A 22,928-nucleotide genomic window follows, 5' to 3' on the forward strand; every position below is an offset into this window, starting at 1 on the left:
TAATGAAAACAATTAATTTGATTAGAGCAAAAACAAAGGAAATTTCACTTTATGACCTTCCAGTTGATGATGGTTTCACTTGTTAATTAAGATGAAACATAGGGACTCCAATGCTGAAATTTAATTATCAAAGTGACAGGTAGAGCAAAGGTCATGAACTTAAATCATTCTCTCAACAATTTTTTTTTTCCTAGCAGCAGACCAAACATTTGTTATACTTTTTTCACGCACGATGATTAGGTTGGTGACTCATTTTGAACCGAGTGGAAAATGACGTGAAATTAATTACTTTTACAATGTTACGTGTACATTCATACATAATAACCAGGGAAATCTTTCGAGTAGACTTTGATTCACTCTCTTCTTTTTGTCATATATGTACAGATTGTATCAGTTTTATAAAAATTATATTTCTGGATGCAATGAACACGATGAATCCTATTTCTGAACTAAAATTAAAAGTAATTGTTTGGTTATTATCAGGATAGAGCAACTAATTTAATCACTTTTATATTTGTTACGTCTTTTAGGCATCGAGAAATAGTTTTAAGTCATTATTTAAGAATGTGCTAAATAACTTGTTCGCTTCGTGATGACGAGAAAACCCACTTGTAGAGAAAAATATATATGTAAAACATGTAAGGGTTGAGAAAATTTGTATGTAGAGGAGCGAATAACATTTCCACCTTCTTCGGTCATCGTCAGGTTTACATAGAAAGAAAGAGGTAACTGACCGATAGCTGACCACATGTTTGAAGGGGGGTTGTGTAATTGAGTGTAGGAATTAGAGGGCGTGCTTAGATGTTTCAATATATTTATTAATATAGGTATAAAGGTGTTCCTTTGTATTGGTTTATTTTGGGCTTGAGTTGTTGTACAAGTAAGGTTTCTTTAATTTTGCGTTTGTTTATGTTTGTTTCTTTATTTAGTATTTGGGTGTTTTCTATGGTTATGTTGTGTTAATTTGATTTACAGTGTTCAAAAACGTGTGAAGGTGACTTTTTGTGTTCTTTGAATCTGGTTTCTATTTTTTCTACTTGTTTCTCCAATATGACCAGTGCTTTCAAATGTAGCTCTATAAGCTAAATAATTTCATTTCTACCAACAAACAGTTATTATGTTTCTTTTCACTTTTTTTCATATTTTTTTTATTTTGCGATTTTCATGTTAACCCCTAATAAACATCAAAGTAAAACGGTTTTTACCCCTTTAAAGGAACTTTAGTTATGCTGATAATGTTTCGGGGACCAAGTATGGTCCTATGATTAGCGTCCTAAAGTGCAGATTTAAGGTTTCGCAGTTTGGATCCCTCTACTATCGAAAAAAAACAAACCTCCATTCGGTGAGTGGTGGTGTTTACCTCATCTCTGCTCTCTTTCTCTCTTCAACATTAGGAATATCTAACACAGCCTTAAGCGAAATTCAACAAACAGGCCACTAAAAATATTTGGAAAGAATTATAGGCGTTTTACAGTATACACCACTAGCTGACCTCGTGCAAAAAAAACAACACTTTACTTAAAAAACGTGTATTTATGAGGTACTAATAAGCAGTTGTGAACTACTTTTGATCCAAATATTTCAGTACAAATTACATATGAAATATAAAACAAATAAGTAATAAAAAATGGCGCTTTAGGTTTACATGTTCTGTTTAGTGACGGAAACAAAAATTGTTTAAAATTTGAATTTTAGTCCATGAATAATATTGAAAGCATCCATTATGAGGGACTCGAAAGCCCTGTGATAGATTTCGACCTATCGTTACGCCACTCATTACAGTATAACTATTATAGTTTTTGTCAGAGCAAAACCACACTGGGCTATCTGATGTGTCCACCACGGTGATTTGGGCCCCCAGATTTTAGCGTTGGAAGTGCGTAAACTAACCACTGTGAGATCAGACGACGGCTTGGCATGACCAGGTGGTTAGGGTTCTAGACTCAACATTTGCGGGTTTTAATTTTCGTCTAATCAAATGTTCTCGCCCTTTCACATGTGGGGGCTGCCAATCCAAATATTTGTTGGTAAAAAAGTAACCTAAGTGATGACTAGCTGCATTTCTGTTAGGTTTTCTCTGCCAAATAAAGGATGGCTAGCGCAGGTAGCCCCCGTGTAGCTTTGTGCGAAATTTAAAACCACCAGAGAACATTTGTTTTAACCACAGTATGTCTGTAATGCAGAATTTAAAAACAACGCGACTACGACTACATTTCGACTTAAAACTTTGATGAGTGTATATTTCGTTCATAAAGATTGGATTATAGAGAATTTTATTTAAAATGTTGACCATTTTACATATATTTAGCAATTCTTGCTGAAATATTTAAACCTATGAATTTACAATAGGAAGAATACAGCGCATTCTTTCGAATTCGAATATTATTTTGCATATTTTAATTAATAGATTTACTTCCATTTGCTAAATTTTGTTTTTATTTTACTTGCAAAATTCCGGATACACATACAGAGTGTTAATAAATTTGGACGCGTTAATTTGTAAATTTGATATAGTAAAAAAAGTACATATTTAAATTAATTTATAAAAATTAAAACCTCAGCATTAGAAATCAACCATATAAGTATCTTTCATAATACCCACCAGTGGCACAGCGACATATCTTCGGACTCATAATGTTAAAAACCAGGTTTCTATACTTGTGGTTGGAAGAGCATAGATAGTCCAATATGTAGTTTTGTGCTTAACTACAAACAATTTTTCTATTGTCAGATATTGTCGAAGAGATAAGTTGTGCTGCCATCTACTAGCTTGAATATTTACTATTTTCTCTAATTATTTCTACCTGATGAGCATATTGCTTCGTTTAATTTCGATCCATGCTACTTGAGGGTTATTTGCATTAGCCATCCGTAATTTTGAAGTGGCAGACTAGAAGGAAAGCAGTTAGTCAATACCACTCGCCGCCAACTTTTGGGTTAATCTTTTAACAACGAATAGTGGGATTCACTGTTACTTTACAACGCCCCACAGCTGAAAGGACGAATACGTGCCGTGATGACATTCAATCCTGCGATACACAGACTGCGAGTTGAACGCTTTAACCATTGGCCATGCCAGGTCGAATGGATTATGTGCAGTATTTTCATTTAAAACGGTTTTTAATAACTCAACGTGTATTTTTAGTAACCATACGAAAATGAAAAAGGGAAATAGAAAACAAAACAACGTCGTAAAAAGCGCTAAATTTATTGATAAAGCTAATTGTTTAAAAGACAGTGTGTGGAAAATAATATACAGATAAACAAATGAGAAATATTTTTGTAAACGTACAATATATTTGGAGACACATTACTTCTATTTTACATTAAGATAATGTGGCTGGTGTGATTGTATAGCGTTCCACTTTCAGAATTTCAGCGCTCAGAACTGTATGCCGAAAATTTATACAATTCTCTGGACAGTGAAGTGAGAACTTCACTGATGATGCTAAAAAAAATAGCCGATTAAATGGAGGATTTTCTTTTACTGAAACTATCTTAACAGTTTTTAGTGACTGGGCCAATGAATAAATGTACAATAAGTCGTAATATCGAAAAATGTAATGTTGATGAAGTGTTGAAAGTTGGAAAATATCTTCTCTCCTGCGCAAGAAAATCACCAGTGTTGTGGGGGGAATGGATAGGTGTGATGAGTGATAAAACTCCAAAGGCTTCATTTGAAAGTTTTGTAGTGATCAAAAAGAGCAATCAGAGAGATTCCATGACATCACCACTCCTCCTTTCCGTTTCTTTCTGAGATTACACGCGTTTTATATTGGATAATGTCAAATTTCACCTTCGAAGACTCAGAAAATCCTTCTCAAATCCGGGATGATCAACGACCTGAATCGTTTTTTTTTGTAGTGTGATGAGGAGTCTTAACCTTAACGTGTCCATAAAATTTGGTACAAAGCTGATGACACTTTACAGAGTTGTTAACCCCATATCGCGAAAATGTCTTATTTCCTCATTATATAAAAAATAAATCTTTCAAAGTTGTCCAGAATCCGGATTTGCACCAAATTTAGCGAGGACTGTTCTCTACCGACTTCCTATACCATATACAATTTTCGTGTACTTCTGTTTATCAGTTTTCGAGATATGCACGTAGAAACAGACAGATACACACGCACTCAATTCCAATACCTTCGCCTTCCCCCACTCCGAGAGCGAAAGTAGAAATGCCAAACAGAATTATTGGATCCATTTATAGAAATATCTGATTTAAGACTATTTTTGTTGTTGTTTTTTTCAATTATTTTAATCTGGCGAGGCTTTATTTAGAAAACTGTATGGTGTTTTCCCCCTTTAATTGCAATAATGTTATTAGGACAGAAATAGTGCAGAAATAGAATACCTGGTTGAAATAAACAAGGGGGCTGTCAGAAACAGTTTTTGACATGTTCTCTCCGGAACGTATAATAATTGGACATGGTTTGATTAACGAGTTTAATATTGATAAAAGTGTGGACAGTTTGGCTACAGAGGAAAATAATTGCGAACTTGAATATTAGTGGCAATAAATTTTAAGCTTTGAAAGCACAGCTATTTTGTATTAGCCTATGGAACTGATTGAATGATAACTTCTTTGTTATTGTTTGCTTAAATATTAGTCTTAATGTCATTTGCGGGTAGTGTACAGGGAGGTATGTAAATAGGTGTGAACGACTACATTTATTTTGATCTTTTACCCTTTTGTTAGTTATTCTTGGTGAATGAAGGCGGCGACCTTGTTGGGCTGAAAGTGGATTGGTTGATTATTTTAAAAGAAAGTCACATTAGGTTATCTGTTGTGTCCATCGCGGGAAATAGAATTAGTATTGTAAGCGCGAACATATGTACTGTTGTCCCACATAGTCACAACTGAAAGTTAACTTGTACCTACTAACATTTTTTTTTTATGTGAATAGCTTGGTTGATATATAAATTTAAGTCTAAATTTCAACCAGCGTAATGAAAGTTACTACTGATTTTTACGTCGTGACCTACGACGGTGCATAAACTACATTAAAGTATTCTAATTAGATGATAACACCAGAATGTAGGTTTATCTGACGAGAACCACTCTAACAGAGGAAGAATTTTTATAATAGGCAAACAACTTGATTCGTAATGAAGACGTTAAATGGGCTTAATTATGAGTAGTAAATACTAGGCCTAATTATGAATACTAAATACCTGTATGTTTAACATAATTTTCAATTAAGAATGATTACTGACAGCTTAAATCGGTTTAATTATACGACATTATTAGGAAAGCAGGAGAACTTGTCAATTTTAAAGGCAGGCTAACGTATAGATATTTTTTCCACAGATCATGTGCAAGCTATTCTACGAAGACTCTAGTAACTACTAACTTCCGCTAAACTTGATGCCAAGCGAAACTAATTAGTTAACCCAACTGTACAACCATTACGAATAAACTTAAACAAGGTCACAACTGGACTTTCCCAAGCATTTAATGTTGGAGGAGGTATAATACTTTGTGTGACGTTGTTAAGTTGTCATGAAGTTTGCGCGAACTTTACACATTTGACGATTATATAATTATTATCCTAATAAACCAGAAATAGGCAAGATACACAACTAAAATATTCGTAAGTGTTGGTGTTTTATATATATTCGATTTTATAACTATTAGTAACTAACGCATCATCAAATGTGTATTATATTTTTGTTGATGTTATTCAGTATATTTCCTTTGGCATCCAGCCGGATCGACAATTTTCCAAAGGGCATTATTAAAAAAAAATATCGTATAAGATAAACTTTTATGTATTACATAAACATACAAAAATGTAAACAAATAAAAAAAATTTTGGACTGATTTCAAGGGACACCGAACGAAAATCACTGTTTGTGAATTTCATAAAATAAGTAAGTACAATCAATAGTCATAGCTTTCTAGTTCTAGATGAAAATATAGTTTTATCGATTTTAGCCAATCATCGTTTCGCAACGTCAGTTGGCGTAGTGTTATAAGTCGATAATGAAAATTATGTTTTTTATATTTCACAAACGTAGTATAATTAATTACAGTTTTACCTTTCTCAAAAAATTATGTAGCTTCATTTTCTATTCACATTTCGCGTTAAGGTACCTATCATTTATCATCTATTGTTTGGATTGCTTGATTGAGTGGAACTACGCCCAATAACAACACACTGGGCTATCCGTGTTCTACATCGATAAAACGCTGCCACTCTTATAAGGTACCCACGATTTTGAATAAGAGTTCGAGTTCTGATGACTCAAACTGTCCGTACCAAATACTTTTATTTTATAAAATGCCATTAATTTCTATTTTTATTTCGCAAAAATTAGCTGGTTTGTAAATTTTCTATTCACATTTCTTATTTGTTACTGTATTCTCTTTTATATAATTACGACCATATTTTTATACCTTGACTACTTTCCCACTATTTCACTCATCGTGGCACGTAGCTTACATAACTAATATTTAATGGTACGTCAGTTATATTTCTAACATTATCTGAAGTAAAACTAATGCCGAAATGTTGCAACTTTGCGAAATTGATTTAAATGGCAATAATACATATAACATTTTTAATCATTGAACTTTGAAGAAATCCGGTAGCTTTTTGTTTATACAAAAATATATCATGTTAATAAAAAATATATATCCGTTTAGACTTACTAAAGTAAATTATTCATAAGTACGTGTTAAATCTATTGGTTTGTTGAATTTCGCGCAACACTCCATGAGGACCATTTGCACTAGTTGTCCCTAATTGAAAAGTGACAGACTAAAGGGAAGGCAACTTGTCGGCATCGCCTACCACTAATCCTTAAGGTACTTTTTACCAAAGAAAAGTAGGATTGACTGTGATGTTATAATGCCCTCCCGTCTGTAAAAGTGAGAATGTTCGAGTGGGATTCGAAACCGTAACCCAAAGATTATGAATCAGTTATTAGGCAGATATTACAGTGAAAAAAAACAACAAACAAAATATACACACACACAATAAGTAAAAGGAATGTATGTTTTCTAATAGTAAAGCCACATCAGGCTATCTGTTGAGTCCACCGAAAAGGAAGTAAAAAGGAATTCACAAGATTAAAACGTCCGCAGGATAGGAAGTGCTAACTAAGCCTATTTATAAATATAATAGAAATATACTCTTATGGTACAGGCCAGCATTTATCACTTACAAGGTCCGAGAATACACGTTATACTTTACTTTTACTACAGTTGATTTTTATATGAATTCATAAAATATTCTTGGAAATATATACATATATTGCAGTGAGTATTATAATGGCCAAAGGAATTGATGCGTTTTCCTTTGCAACAATGAAACAATGCTGCGCAGATATAGTTTTACTTTTGGAACAGTGAAACAATGCTGTGCAGGTGTATTTTTATTTCTGCTACAAGGAAACACTATTCTTCAAGTATATCTTTACTCCTGCAATGTCTAACTCCCTAGACGCAAGGCAGAAATGTGCAAATTATTTTTAGTACACTAATTTCATTTGATGCACCTTCAAAATGAAGTATTTGTGGAAAGAAATGTTCTATGGATTTCATATCGTGTGCTTATTGTGTAGTACCGAACCAACAGGTTCTACACCATCCACAGAACAAGGTCTAGAGCTTTGTGTCGTTCCTTCTGGAAGTAAATCCTAATCTTGTGATATTCCTTGTTCTTCCACAACCGAGAAGTCGACAGTAACAGCCACAACGTTAATCAGTTTTTCTGCCCATGCGTATTTTGTGACGGAGCATCTTTAACTTTATTCATAACTTGGGACTAACTGCAGTGTCTTGTTCGCCAGCCCACAGACATTCATTTGACGTGATATGTGACAAACTTTTCTTACCAGTTTCAGGTTATCAGAAAATTTGTTCATAATAATTTTGGCTCGCAACTTGTACGCATTTGAGGTGTCCCTTTATCGCTAGTGAATAAATCAGTGTTACGGTGTTAATGCGTTTCTGATTCTATTTAAGAACAACAGTCAGCGCTGTTTAGACTAATAACAGAAAGAATGTTAACAGTGGCATCCAACACACGTTGCATGAACTTGTGATTTTCTGGGCAATATTTTATAGACAAAGAAAAGTGTATTTTTCACGATCTCTTTCTGAAGTTTGATCTGTTGGGTAAACGTTCATTCTTACTTTATCATTTTCACTAATATCCACTTTCGTTACTAAAGTATTCGAAGTGTCATCCGGTATGTTATAAAAATGGCACTAAATATACCCAACCGTTGTATGGAGTAGCGTCAATAGGGGGTTGTCGTGAAACCTAGTTGTGGTTTAGCACAAATTCTTAAATTTGCGGCACAAAATCAGCATTAAATATGTGCAAAGTTTTGTTGACTTTAGTTAGTGGTATGTTTGTTAAAGTTAGCCACTTAGCAAAAATTGCTCCATATATAGTTGAGTATAACATTAAATGTGTACGGGCATGTGAAACTTCGTGTGGTGTTTTTCGAATGAAAACAAATATATTTTCAATTTTGTAAAATAAAAAAAAAATTAAGAAGGAACAAAGGGCAGTTACTGAAATTTGCAACAAAGGTGAACATTTTAAATTGTTCTTAAAAATGAATGTCACACACAAAAATTTCTACTTTCCAAAACTTTGAAGTAGTCAATACCATATCTATATAAATATAACATTACTGTTTGTTGTATGTCCACGTAACCACTTCGCGGATTGTTGACAGAACCAAAACTAGTGTGGAGGTTCATTAGGTTCCGCGAGAGGATGTATATAAATATTCAGTTCTGCATATTGCAGTTTGTCACCACTACTTCGCCCCCTGTTGATGTACCTTCACCAACTTTGGCATGAAGGTTTACTGGGTTCATGCGGAGATAGACACACGTTTACAGTTTCACATTTTGTTTTTTTTTTTTTTTCAGTTTTTTTTAGGCATTTGTTACAAGCACATATGAGGGAAGCAACTTTCTCATGACGTAATATACCTTCTATCGATCATGAATTTGCATATCTTCTGCCAGGAGACGGGTACTCCAAACTACATAATTTGTAAAAATTCTGTTTCTAGTATCGAAACCAAATTTTAGTTTTTTAAGCTTTCTGACTTATCGTTCAGGCATCGAGAATTGTCAGAAAGAAATCTCACATAATAAACACATCTTAAAAGCTCTTTGTTCCTCTGAAACAAAAAGTTTACCAGAGACACTTTGCAAACAGTATTTTATTTCGCAAAATTTCAAAATGACACAGAGTGTTTCAAACCCTGGTTGTTCTTTTCGCAAGCAATCATAGGTTTCAGTCGTCGTCTTTATATCTCTCTCTTTAAACTATAAATGTTGCTCATTCGAAAAAAAATCATAGCGGTGTATATGATTTGATTTGGATCAGTTAACCTTATGCAGAACATTGATTGAGATTGACGGAAAGCATATATAGAACATGTTGAGACAGTTTTTAGAATATCCTGCCCAATTACATAAGCTGAATAACAAACTTGAACTCGTTATTATTAAAGTAGATTTACATTTCGTTAGATAATTAGCTGATGCCTCTATAACGACTAATAAACGATTTTCTTGTAGTGATATCAACGATATTTAAAACTTATTTTAAAGCGTAAAGCTAGACAATAGGCTATCTCTAATTTACTCACCGCGGGTATTGATCCTCGATTTTTAGTGTTACGAGCCCTCACGTTTACCACCAGGTGTTAATAGCATTATTGCCAAATGGCAGTCAGTGTATTGCTGTTTCTAATTTTAGAGTTAACCTTTATCTTGGAAGAAAAATCTTTGTTTACTTCGTTTCCATGTGAACATTCGATCAATGTTAGAATGTCTATAATATTTTTTATTATAAGTACGCTTCTGGTATCGGACATGTAAAAATACTGAAACTCTTGGTTAAGTATAGTGTAAGTAGGCGAATGCGGTATTTCCCTTTAATTTGATTGGCTGAAGGGGCTCGTATTAATAACTAATAACGAAGCCCGCAATACCAATCCACAAAAAGTTGACCCAGTTCAGTAGATTTTGAAAATAGCTTCCAGCAAGACTGCTTGAATTTCTTCCCAGCAGAAATCTTTAAACACTAAAGTCGATAATACTTGTTGGAATGTTTACATATCAAATTAAGATACTATCAACTTCCAATCAATGCAAACTATCTACTAGAATGAGTCAAAAATGTTTAGTAATAATCAACCTGGTAACCAGTATAGCTAATCAAATATATATTTATTATTATTCATTATAAAGTTTAGAATAATTTTTTTATCACCTGGGAACCCTCGCTATTAACGATATTTAAAGCTTTTCTTTTAAATTTTAGAACTAAGAAGGTCGCCCGCGTCGCGCTAAACATGCTCGCCCTCCCAGCCGTGGGGGTGTATAATGTAACGGTCAATCCCACTATTCGTTGGTAAAGAGTAGCCCAAGAGTTGGCGGTGGGTGGTGATGACTAGCTGCCTTCCCTCTAGTCTTACACTGCTAAATTAGGGACGGCTAGCACAGATAGCCCTAGAGTAGCTTTGTGCGAAATTCCCAAAACAAACAAACAAACAAAACTAAGAAGGTAGATTTAGCCATCTAAGTCTTACAAAGTTAGGGTCTAGACATGGGTTTAGGGTTTATATTAATTTAGTGTTAACTAAATGCATTACACAATATATCTGCATATAAACAACGCAACAAATAAACTCAAGTTTTATTTTAGTGTAAATAAATTTTATTTTTGAAAGCAAGTTTTATTGTTCGTCTGGTATTCAACAGGGACATCAGAGATTGCTAAATAGTTAAATGTTTATCGAAAGATAATGAAACTTTAAGGTTCAGTTTAATACATTGAAGTAAGTTGTGCTTAATTTGTAACAAAACGTTTTGTAGAATAACACAATTACTGATACGATATAATACGATGCAAATATCCAAACAAGAAAGAAAAGTTGAGACAACGGGAAACGCCTTTGTCCAAGTATGTAGTGAACCCTGACATGGTTCAAATGTGACAGCCGTTTACAGCTACAGTTTTAAACAATGTTACTGGTTGAAAACAGAATAAAAATGAAACAGTAGAGAAGTACAGAAATACTGAATTGCATTTTAGTAAATTTAAAATTACAAATATACTTTTTTTTTATTAACCAATTAACTTAGCAGTTTACAATCAGTATTTGTACTTTAACTTTTGACCAAAAAAGTCTGCTTACAAGAGCTTTCAGAAATGGAACTGCTAAATTCGAACAGCGAGTAAAATGTTTGTCCAAACGTCATATAAGAGTTTAATGACAATACTTTATCATAATTAGAAGAAGTGGGTTGGTATACTCAAGAGAAAAAATAAATTGTACTCTTTCAGGTTCAGTCCTTACAACCTGATGTAGGATATTAAAACTCTTAACTGCGTGCAATATTAATTTTCTTGCAAATGTATTTATTGCACTATAAAATAATATATTGAATTTAACACAATTCTTATAAAAGCATAAATAATGGTAAAAACTGAGAAATAATAACATTAAAGTTCAAAGGTTTCACTTCCTAACACTGTACATGCACGGTTTTCAACTATTTAAATGATGCAGTATTACGAAGGTTAAATGCTATTAAACATTAATTAATTTTTCCAGGCAGAAAATGCAATAAAGAAAAAATAAGTTTTAAACAAATCCAAAAGTATTCTTACAAAAACAAAACAGTAGCAGTTTGTAATGGCTAATAATGTACACTGATTAAAATGTTAAGCCTTTTTCTCCATCAAATCTTCAAATATGTCTTATGGATTAAATATCCAAAAATATTATGACCACATATCGTAAAAAAAAGTCAGTAATTGGCTACATGAGTGGCTTTTAAATCCAATTCCACAGTAATTAAGGCATTTCACTTACCATTAACATAAAGTTACTTTTGAAATGTAACTTTGATTATTGTTACCAGGGAAACCTCAAATGGCCTAGCAGCTTTAAAACCATGACTTCTTAAGATACAGCTTATTACAAACATTAGATTTTGAATAGGTTCCTCACGTGTTGAACATGCTTTAGTCTAGAGTGTGGGTGACATTTTGTGTCACATAAAATGTGTGTGTAAAGATGACCATCAATAACATTTATGATATTCTTATGTTTAACACTTCATATCCCTTGACAAAGTAAATTATGTGATATCTATGTACATATTCAGAGGTATTCACAACTTTAAATGATTTAAAAAGCTTTCAAAATCAAATGTGCAATATATCAACCATGATATATTTGTGGCACATCCAAGTTTCGAGTTTAACATTCGCAAATCAGAACATTCAATAAATAACCTCATTACACACAGTTATGTCCCATAGTTACAACCCCTTTCACAAAAATCCTAGCTTTTGCTGCTGTTAACAAAATAAAAAAAAATCATATCAACTGAAAAAAGGAAAAACACCAGTAAGTTTATATTTTGATACATTTTATTTCTATTAAAAATGTCTGAACTCAGTAATTAAAACCAAGAAACAAATATTTCAACAATCATACACATATTATGGCTCACTGAAATACACATATTACTGTTGTGGGTGGTGTATTAATATTGTACACACCTTTCTAATTCTAAAAACTCCTAAAAGGTCTAGATTAAAAAAATGCAGTTCTAAAAATATAATAGGCCTAATACTCCAATGACAAGTATAGTCAAATACAATCTAGCTTTGCAAACTTGAGACTTTCACACAATATTTCAAAAGTATTAGTGTTTCCTAGGGCCATTACCTTATACTAATTATAATACATTGACAACCAAGCTGCTTCACAACTACTGTGAGTTGTGTTAAATTTATAGTTAACTTTTCATACAAACAGTTTGTCATGACTTTTCAGTTTGAAGTATTAAAAAGTAGCTCTTGTTTTCTAACAGTGTAAGATATGGAATACTAAGTTACATGCATAACAGCACAAATATAGCATGGTAAGAACTTCAGTTTCATTTGTGGCCCATATTATAGATGTACACATGCTACTGAAACTATTTACTGATATGACAAAGCTATGGGAGGGCTATCTGTACTAGCTGTCCCTAAATTAGCATTGACAGACTAAAGGGAGGGCAGCTAGCTAGTCAATACCACTCACTGCCAGTTCCTGGGCTACTCTATTATCAATAGATTGTAACATTATAACAGTCCTCACAGTTCACAGGGCAAGCATGTTTGATGATGGGGATTTGAACTGGGTCTTACGTGAGTGCGAGCTAAGACCAATTTAAGTGTGTACACGTTTCATATTTATTTACATGCACAATCATATTTAGAGGCTTTGGCAATTTATTAATTCTAATGGATAGTTTCTATCACCAATTTAACAGTGTAATATGTTATCCTAAAGATAAAAGAAATATCCCCTTCAAAGCCAAAAAAAAAGTATTTATACATTTGGAAAGTAAATATCACAGTCATTTTTTCTCAACATTATCCTGTATAATTAGAAATTGAAAAGAATAAAATTTTGTTAAATGAAGAAAAAAAGAGAGTTAAATAATAAACTATTTTTTGAACTAACTTAAAACTTATTTACTAACATATAAATAGTGGACAACAAATAAATAATGAATCTTTTAAACATGGCATTAAATCAAACCATTACTATCCACAAGAAATACGATAACAGTCTTTTCATGCAGGACTTGGGGCAACGTTACAAAGTTATACAAAGCGTTTAATGAGCATTTGTAGTCAATGTAACAGGTTAGAACAACACTTAATAAAATCTACACAGAGACAGGTCACAGTAATAAGTTGGTAACTGCTTAAGCATTAGCTTCGAAAAAATACTCAATAATAATAATCAACTAAAGAATAAACATGTACCTTTAACAAATGTTCAATGTCTCCATTTCATTAAAATGTCAAACTGCACATATTTAAGTGTCCTTTATAGTCAACTCAGTTACTGTAATTACCTACTGCATCAAAATAAAATTTAACAAAAATCCATCACATACAATACAGCCCACGAAAACACTTTTCAAAACTCGTGAAACTACATACGTAAATACTAATTTTGCTAATACGCAAGTGCTAAATTATGTTAAACCAAAATTTTTATCTTTCCAAAAGTTCTTTACACCTCGGTAAACCCTTTTTTGTTGTAATACTAAGATATGGTTGTAAAAAGAAAAAAAAAGATTTGCATGTGAAATATATAAATAAATAAAACAATTTTCTCAAAATATACAGAAGCAGCAAATGTGGCTTTCAGACTATGATGGAGATGTACGTACAACACATGTCATTGAGTTTAACTGTTCTCTTCATACTTCCAACAGCTAAAGAGGTTGTAGAATGGTACTGATCACTAGGAGGGAGTAAAGTTGGAGAACTGAGCAGTTCGTCGAGGGTCACCATAGATACTGTTAGAGTGGCTATCAAATAGTAAGGAGGTGGTGTTGGTTGTCTCTCCATGGATCATAACTGGTGGACCTTCTCTACGATGAAGGAAAGAGTTCACACTTGCCAGATTAATATCCCAATCTTTGAACCCATTCAAAAGAAAAATGGCACAAATGATGATAAGAAACCCAGAGATAGTGCCCAGTATGTCTTGAGCACTCATATTTCCCCATTCCCTAAAGAGTATAGCAGATGCAACAATCACGAAGGAAGTGAAAAAGACGTAATAGATGGGAGTAACAACAGATGTGTTAAAGAGATCCAGAGCTTTGTTGAGGTAATTCATCTGGACTGTCACACAAATTACAACAGAGAAGATGCAAAACCATGTTATCCATTGTGTGAATTTATTTGTACCTGCAACTGTCTCACGGAGAGCAAGTCCCACACCCTTGCAGCCCATAACTGATAAAGAGCCAATCACTGAACAGATGACAATGTGGACGATTACGTTGGAATTACCATACCTTGGAACACAATAGGAGATCATCAGAAAGCTCACCACAACCACAAATATAACATAGTTGACAAATCCTATAAGGCAAAAAACAAAATTCTATGCTTTAACTTCACTTCTATATTTAATAAGACTCATTTCAAACATCGTATAAATATAATAGTTACAACATGATAAGTATAATCATTGTAAGAAGGAAAAAATTAATTGGTCTAAATTTAGCTGGACAACTTTTGTCAGAAATAGGTCATTTGTCTAAAAATTTGACCACTCTATTATTTTGTCTTTTATGATGGTTTTGTTACGTTTTCAGGAGAAATACATTAACTGGGGATAATAATGTAACTAGAGGTTCTATTTTGTTAGTTGTTTCATTTATTTCATTAAATATTTGGACTGTTACATTTGAAACAAAAGTTAACTGTTTTATTTTAATATGGAAGTGGCACTAATCTTGAAAGACTGATCAATAGGAATAGTTTCTTAAAATATATTCAAATGTATATACACAGAAATACCAGCTATTCTTTTGTGAGATTAATATAAAAAATTGAACGTTTTTGTTGAAAATACATTATTAAACAGTAACAAGGACAAAAAAAATTAAAGAAATAAGGGGAAAGAAAAATGCAATAATTATATTGAAATAAATACACTTTATGAAAGCCAAGATCATTTTATTATTGTACTCAATACACTGATGACTGTGGAATAGTAATCTACAGTAAGAAAGATCAAAGCATAAAAACAGTTTACAGCAGTGCCAAAAAGTTTAGAGTACATAAAAGACAGGCACTATACCTGTATCTATATATAGACTGGAGACATCAAGAGATTAAAATATTCAATAAATGGTTTTCCTGACCAGAGTAATAATTGACTAGCTGTTTGAATATGATGGCCTTAATGACATCATACTTTTCAGTCATCATAGATTAAGATGAGAATGACCCAACACGAATATCACACTTCTCAATGATCTGAACTGTTTATTGTTAGTAACCATGGAAGTAGGTGCTGCAAAGAACTAATAATGAAACTAATTACCAAAACTAATATTTTTTGTACGTGTATTCTCTCAGTGCTACTAAACAGACTGGACACTTTTTTTAAATATTGTGAAGAACAATAAGAGGATTTTAAAACACATAATTACCAGATTGTAAAGACTCTTCTCCCAGTTCCTCTATGGTGGCAACACTCCCTTCTTTCGGAGCATGTAATACCATAACAGTGGATCCAAGAACACACAGCAAACATCCAATTTTACCAAGCAGGTTTAGTCTCTCTCCTAGAAACTTTGATGCAAGAAGTGCACTGTGTGAAAAGTGGAAAGAGATGAAAAACACTTTTGTTATGGGACGAAAAAAAGTTGGCAAATAATTTTTGAAAGCAGTTTAATTGCACTTACACAATACGTTGTGCAAGTTACAATACACAACACTTAAAACTTAATTAAGGTAATTAAACTGCCCATCAACAATGAAAAATCAAGGTTACAAGTTATCCTTGAAATGCATAAAAATTAAATACTCTGAAAGACAACACTTGGTTAGTAATTAGTGTCAGGTAACTCCACATGGTCAACAATATATTTCAAAGGTTAACTCTGGACAGGTTCCGAGAAATTTCTGAGTAATACAGTGTATACAGAGACTCTACAATGCTAGCTATACAAACAACTAAGTTTAGTTTGCAATGCACACTAGAAAAAGTCTCAGATTTAACTACATAGTTAAAAAAAAAAAAAAAAACATTCAGTAAGTGTATATACTTGCATTTGGTACTTGTATATACTGAATTACTTGAAGTAACTATTAAACAAAACTGATTTTAGAAATGTCAGTGAACCAATTTTAAACTCTCATGTATTTATTTTTTCTCTTAGCCAATCAAATTTAATATATTAACAATATGTTTTAACAAATTAAAAGGTACTTCAAGTTTTTCTTTATAAAAGTCATCAAAACCAATGGTTTTCTTACAGATAAGTAATAATTATAAGAAAAATATAATCATGGATGAAGTCACTCATTTATCAATTATAGAATGTAACATGAGCATTTGACCTCTTGTTGAAGCCACTGTACACCATCAAGATAAAAAATCAGAAAGGGCATTTGTTTATTTTTTCCAATGTACAATATCATATACCATCCAAGGGTTTGTAACCATAAAGTTACATAAAACAACTCTTTAAATGTGTAAACCATTTCTTCTACTTAACAGTGTGTTTGAAGCTTAAAGGAGATGGTTTGCAATAATAAATTCATGAAAGAAAAATTCAGAAACTTCCTCTCACACTTAATATTAACGTTCAAGTTACCTGACTAAAACACTCAATGCTCCTAGAGGTGTAACAAGAGTAGCAGGAGCAAATGCATATGCAGCAAAATTGGCACCTTCTCCAACAGCCACTAAAAGGATGAAACTTATTCTCAGAACAGAAATTTGTACAGTATCATGTTAATACGTAAACCACACATACACACATATATGGTTAAGCTTATATATAACATGGTATTATATGGAACAACTTAATTTTCAATATCTTCACCTAATTCAGTATCATACGCAATCCAGGAAGCTAATTATATACTCTTGAAGTATGTTTAAAGTACTGTGATACTGTAACTCAATACACAGCTGGACTAGAGTACTTCATTCCCAAACCACTTTCCTCAATTCCCACCTATTGCTATAAAAACAGTAAGTAAACAGGGATCTGCTGGACCTCAAGCAGTTAGTTAACATTATTTCCTGACTCTGAACTACAACAGTTCAAAACAAAGACATTTTTCTCTTCAACTGACCTTGACATTCTGAAAGCTCTAATTTCATATAAATCAACTGAAAGAATATTTATTTATGGAAAAAAAAAGCAAAGAAATTAATTTTCTAATGACATAATACTCTCAATGAGTAATCATTCCAAATAACTTGGGGCATGACAGCTTTACAAAGGCACATTTTGGAATGGAAACTACACTGTAGGTCTATTGTTAGGATGCACAGTTATCAGACAGAAGAGCACCAGACAAATGAGACATGGACTGCTACAAAACTGCAAGACATTAAAATGTATTTATTATAAAGATACTCAACCTCTGCATCAACAAAAAATAACAGCACTATATTTTCATGACATTGAATAACTTGAGGGTAAGGGGCTTTCTTGACCAAAAACTTTATATCATTTTAAATTTGTAGTACATATTAGAGGGATTTCCATATTCTGATAATAAAGTTAAATAAAAGTAAATTATGAGAAAACATTTATTTTAAACCTGACATTTCATCTCAGTGACTTCTTCAGTGCTAGTACACAAAACTGTTAACTTACAGGTCATCTTTACATTAGAGACAGGTTATTGGGTGTTAATATGCACATAGCTACACAAAGAACTATCTATGCTCTGTCCACTACAGGTATCGAAACCTGCTTTCTAGCAGTATACTTCTGCAGACATACTGCTATACCTGCTGGATGATACTTATATAATATACTTCTTTCCTATTTAGTGGTCTGTTGGCATACAATCACTGAATGACATTGCATCATATCATAACATAGAAATAACTTATATCAATTATAATTTATATTTTGTGGAGTCACCTTGTCTAAGCCTAAACTATGATGTAACTCTCATGTGACATTGGGTATACAAGGTATTCGTTATCAACTGATTTGTAACGTAAAGTTATGCAAGTTACTTTAAACATGTAACACCTATGTATATCGAGATGCAGTGTGAAAATACATAACAACTGAGTTAGACAGTGACTTTTAAAACAATATTTTTCAATTAAACAGTTATTTGTGTGCAGGTATTACTATGCAACTTTTGATCCACCAGTCCTTAAGTTTATTGTTTAAAACAAATTAGTATATATACATACAATATGTTCAGTAATATGATTGTCTTCACCACCCAACACATGCACATAACTTGTCGAGAACTGAAGATTTCTCAACTTGTCTTTACGTGCTAATACAAATATCATGGAAATTAACCAAGTGTCTTTACTGAGATACCTGAGGCTACTGTAGTAGAACTAGTAGCAGAAAAGGGAAGACCATTGGCACACTAGGTGACGACTGTCATTACAACACACAAGTAAAGAGGGAAAGAAAAAACCAATAAAAAATTAAAAAAACAAATTTCTTTGGCCTCGTATGCTTTATTTTACATGTGACAAAACATTTCAGTATATTTTCAAATACTGGTATAAGAGAAAATTCCTTTTGGAAATCTGTATACGCTTAAGTTGTTTAAATCATTAAATCACATACTTGATAGAAATCCAGCCCACCATAACCATTCTTTCAAATATCCATATCCTCCTAAACCTGAGAAAATAAAAACAGACTGTTGAAGAACAGATATCTAATTGCATAATACATTCTTTCTTAAATCACACAAACCCAGAAAACAAACGTATTTTACACCACCAGTATCAAACAACTTAGTTATATTACTAAAACACTCAAATGATCAAAACTGTGTAATGCACATATAAAATTTTCTTTAAAAATACTGATCAACGATTGTAAAATTCACTACCTGTTCTGACGTCATTCACCTCATCCTCGAGAGTGTAAAGAACAAATGCTGTGTAACATATAATCCAAAAAGTCATGGTCATGTGACTACTACCATGCATACTTAAAAAATGTAACCTATTAGATTGAATTAGTTTTATGATGGTTATCCCAATGCAACAAGTTATCAATTTTGAAAGATCTTTTCTTGTTCTTTACATTTCAAATTCTAAAGTAAAACTCACCTGCTCTAATCTGTCCTTCTCGACTTATCTTTCTAAAGTAAAACTCACCTGCTCTAATCTGTCCTTCTCGACTTATCTTTAAAAGCCCTTTCTTTTTTATGATAAAACTGGCTCCAATAAAGACACTAGAGCTAACAGCCAATGAGAGTCCAATGTAGAAATTTTGACTAACTTTGACATCATTGTGGTATAGAGAGATTTCATTATAAAAGTCCGGTGCTCTCGTAACTCTGAGCTTCGAATATAAGCTGCTTTTAGAATTTACTAAAGCATTTGTTGATAATTGGTTTATGAGGTTCCTTTCCATCATTCTGAAATAAGAAAATTTATTTTGTAAATTACAAATAAAGTCAGTTTTCTACAAGACATTTACGAGCAAGCTCTGGTGAAGTATATAGTACTGGTACTAATTTATTTTGACCAAGTCAACTTCATGTACACTTAAAAGAAGTGGCATCTTAACTAGCCCACAAAGGTCACACTTTAATTTTCAAACTAGGAGAAAAGAAAATAATAAAAAATTAAAAATAACGACTTTTGTCTATAAACTAAGCCACTTAAGTTTTAAAACAAACACTTCCTTATAACACACACTTAATGTTTCTTTAAGAAAAAAATTCTATAAATTAGCTACTTCAAAAATGAAACCATATCAACACAGGACAAGCCACTTTCAACATTGGCAACCCTATCCTTCCATACATATGATGTTAGAAAAACACATAGGTTCAAGAAGCTTTGATTGAAAAGAAACAGAAATCCTATAATCCAAGCACTTTCAAAAGATGTTCCTTTTTTTCTTTAGAGCCAAACAGTTTCACACTAAAGAAGTAAGGTTCACCTTTCAAGCATGTTATAGGGTTTTTATTTCATTTCTTTCATAAACATTTATATTTTAAGGTAAAAAAGAATCCTGTTCATTTATGTTGCCCATCCAATTAGCTTCATTATATTCTATGGTAAAAGTCAAACTCACAGAGCCAGTTCTCATCATTTTAATATTTACCAAGTCTTCTTTTAAACTACCATAAATTAATTGCATCCACAACATCTGAAGGCAACCCATTTCAAAGGCTGACCACCCTATTAAAAAAAAATAAAGTTGTCCTGGTAGATAACTTCTACCCTACCAAACTGTATATTTGTGTCCCCTAATCTTACCATTTTCACCATTAAATATGATCACATATTATGTATTAACACTGCCAATTCCCTTTACAATCTTAAACACTTCATTCATATCATCCATAACTCCTTTTTTTTGTCAGAAATGATACAAACTAAATTCACACTATATACACTCTCCATTTGTGTACTAGCCCTGAAAGTGGTTAAAAAAATGTAAGCTGTACAAAAAAAAATAAAAAATAAACTGAGTATTAAGTTTTTACTTCTACTAGAAGAAAGTTTTTTTCTCATATTTTGAAACCCTCTTTCATACTAAGACTTACACCAAATTAAAAATATAAAGACAGCAGTTCGAGATATCAAGATTAGGGCTACAACTTTTTGATCTAGTAACCACTGGTTAATGAACAAATTAGTTTTATACTTCACAAAAGCTAGTGTTCTTTCTATACTTTTATTTTACACAAAAGGTTCCAAAAACCAATTAAGCTTACTTCCTCAGTAAATATTATTTTATTACAAATAACAGGTTTTACAGTAAGAAAATAATGTTGTTTTTTTTCCCGTACAGTAAAAGCTGTAACTTGTAATAAAATAATTTTACGAAAATTCTTTGAATTGCCTTAAGATATTATGTTGCTTTTCTGGAATAATAAATTATGCGCAGCAGTAAAATCATAAACGTGTAGAAACTTTACTCAAACAAGCTGTAGGTCTGACCATAAATAATAATAATAATAATAATATATATATATTTTTTAGAACTGTTACATTAAGAGTAAGACTAGTTTTTAATACATCAAAAGCAACACAGTTGAAAAGTTTCATTACATACAATAATAAAACCACCGTGTTGCCAAGTTTGAACACTGCTGTTATTTTGCAACGTTTTTATTATTTTTAATATTGGAGAATAAAATTTCCTCTTCCATGTCTTAATAAAATCAACGTAAAATAATGATCAGATTATTGTAACAACTAATAGTAATAATATTAAAACAGAAGTGTTCGACCTTGAATTTTGTAAAAAACTAATAGTGAAAGTTAAAACAGGACAAGCAAGCCTAGGTTTATTATTTTAAAATATTCTACACAAGGCTCTAACAATTATAATTATGTAGTTAGCATAACTTATACATATTCAGTGTCTGTATTATTACATATTCAAAAAGTTTTCATGATGCAACAAATTATGCAATACATTAAAATTACAAGAAAAGTATATTAATAATAAATTTAGACAAGGCTAAATTTGCCGGTACCTACATCGTAGGTCGTAGACTGTGCTGCCACTAGTTCTGTCAGTAATTAGTACAAGTTTTAATTTCACTGTCATGATAATTTAAGGCTTCATTCATTTTGCTCGTAAAAGAAATATTTTCGGATCACATAGCAAAAAAAAACCAAAAAAAAAAAAGTCATATAGACTTAACTCTCTTCGTTAACCTGAAAATGACCTAAGAAGATCGAAACATTGTTTTGTACTTTGTTTTAATTCAAGTTTTAAAACCCATACCAGCCATCTTAAAATTAACTTAGCTGCTTGTTTTAGGAAATGCATTAAACTATTAAGAAAATTGTTCATAGGAGAGATATAACGATACAACCTGGGATAAAAATGTCGTCATTCGTGGACATTTGTAAAATTTCATAATTTTTTTTTATGCGAGTTAGAAAGTTAAGTTTTTGATATTGTTAAGGGAGTTTGGTAGTATTTATGCATAATTTTGTTTCATACAGAACGGTGAGAATAGTAGGATAAAGATATACAAATACAAATTATGGCAGCTAAATTTATATGTAGCTACGTAGATAGAATAGATAGCCTTTGGAATAGGTTGACTTGAGAAGTAGTGGAAGCAGTAATAACAAGGGATTTGAAAGGAATGGGTCTATAGGTATTGAAATTAACAAGAGTAGATAACTTTAGGTGACCAGTTTTTTCTGATTCACACTTCTGATTTTGAATCTGCAGTGGACAAATTAAGAGGAATGTGAAATAAAATCGCAGCTAGCGTGGATATTGTTATACATTTCTAGCCTAATGGTTTAATAAATATTTATTTACTGGTCCTATACGGGGTTCCATTACGAAGAAAATAACAGCATCTTGCTTATCAGTCCTTCAGTGATGTAACGTGGTGTAATGT

At 32.2% G+C, this 22,928-nt stretch overlaps 1 protein-coding gene across 5 annotated transcripts; it reads right to left on the reverse strand.

Moving 5' to 3' along the window:
• Window positions 1-12,410: 12,410 nt before the first annotated feature.
• Window positions 12,411-22,180, reverse strand: LOC143244381 (magnesium transporter NIPA2-like). Of its 5 annotated transcripts, none has more exons than XM_076488944.1 (6): window positions 22,045-22,180; window positions 19,699-19,961; window positions 19,157-19,213; window positions 17,189-17,279; window positions 16,019-16,179; window positions 12,411-14,939 (listed from the first exon to the last, which is right to left on the reverse strand). In XM_076488944.1, exons 2-6 carry the CDS (start codon window positions 19,958-19,960, stop codon window positions 14,311-14,313), a joined length of 1,200 nt encoding a protein of 399 aa, XP_076345059.1. In that variant the 5' UTR covers window position 19,961; window positions 22,045-22,180; the 3' UTR covers window positions 12,411-14,310. The 5 variants fall into 5 exon arrangements, with proteins under 5 accessions (XP_076345059.1, XP_076345057.1, XP_076345060.1 ...); XM_076488942.1 differs by having other exon boundaries at window positions 19,651-19,961; XM_076488945.1 differs by having other exon boundaries at window positions 21,939-22,049.
• Between the last annotated feature and the right edge of the window lie 748 nt (window positions 22,181-22,928).

This window comes from Tachypleus tridentatus, chromosome 2, assembly GCF_004210375.1.
Source record: "Tachypleus tridentatus isolate NWPU-2018 chromosome 2, ASM421037v1, whole genome shotgun sequence".
Classification (NCBI taxonomy): domain Eukaryota; kingdom Metazoa; phylum Arthropoda; class Merostomata; order Xiphosura; family Limulidae; genus Tachypleus; species Tachypleus tridentatus.

Excerpts from the sequence above, each read along its gene's own strand:
- LOC143244381 (XM_076488942.1), bottom strand. The coding sequence starts at position 19,960 with ATGATGGAAAGGAACCTCATAAACCAATTATCAACAAATGCTTTAGTA. Across the intron at positions 19,214-19,650 it reads AGAAGGACAGATTAGAGCAG|GTTTAGGAGGATATGGATAT; the intron begins GTGAGTTTTACT and ends TTATTTTCTCAG. Across the intron at positions 17,280-19,156 it reads GTGGGCTGGATTTCTATCAA|TGGCTGTTGGAGAAGGTGCC; the intron begins GTATGTGATTTA and ends TCATCCTTTTAG.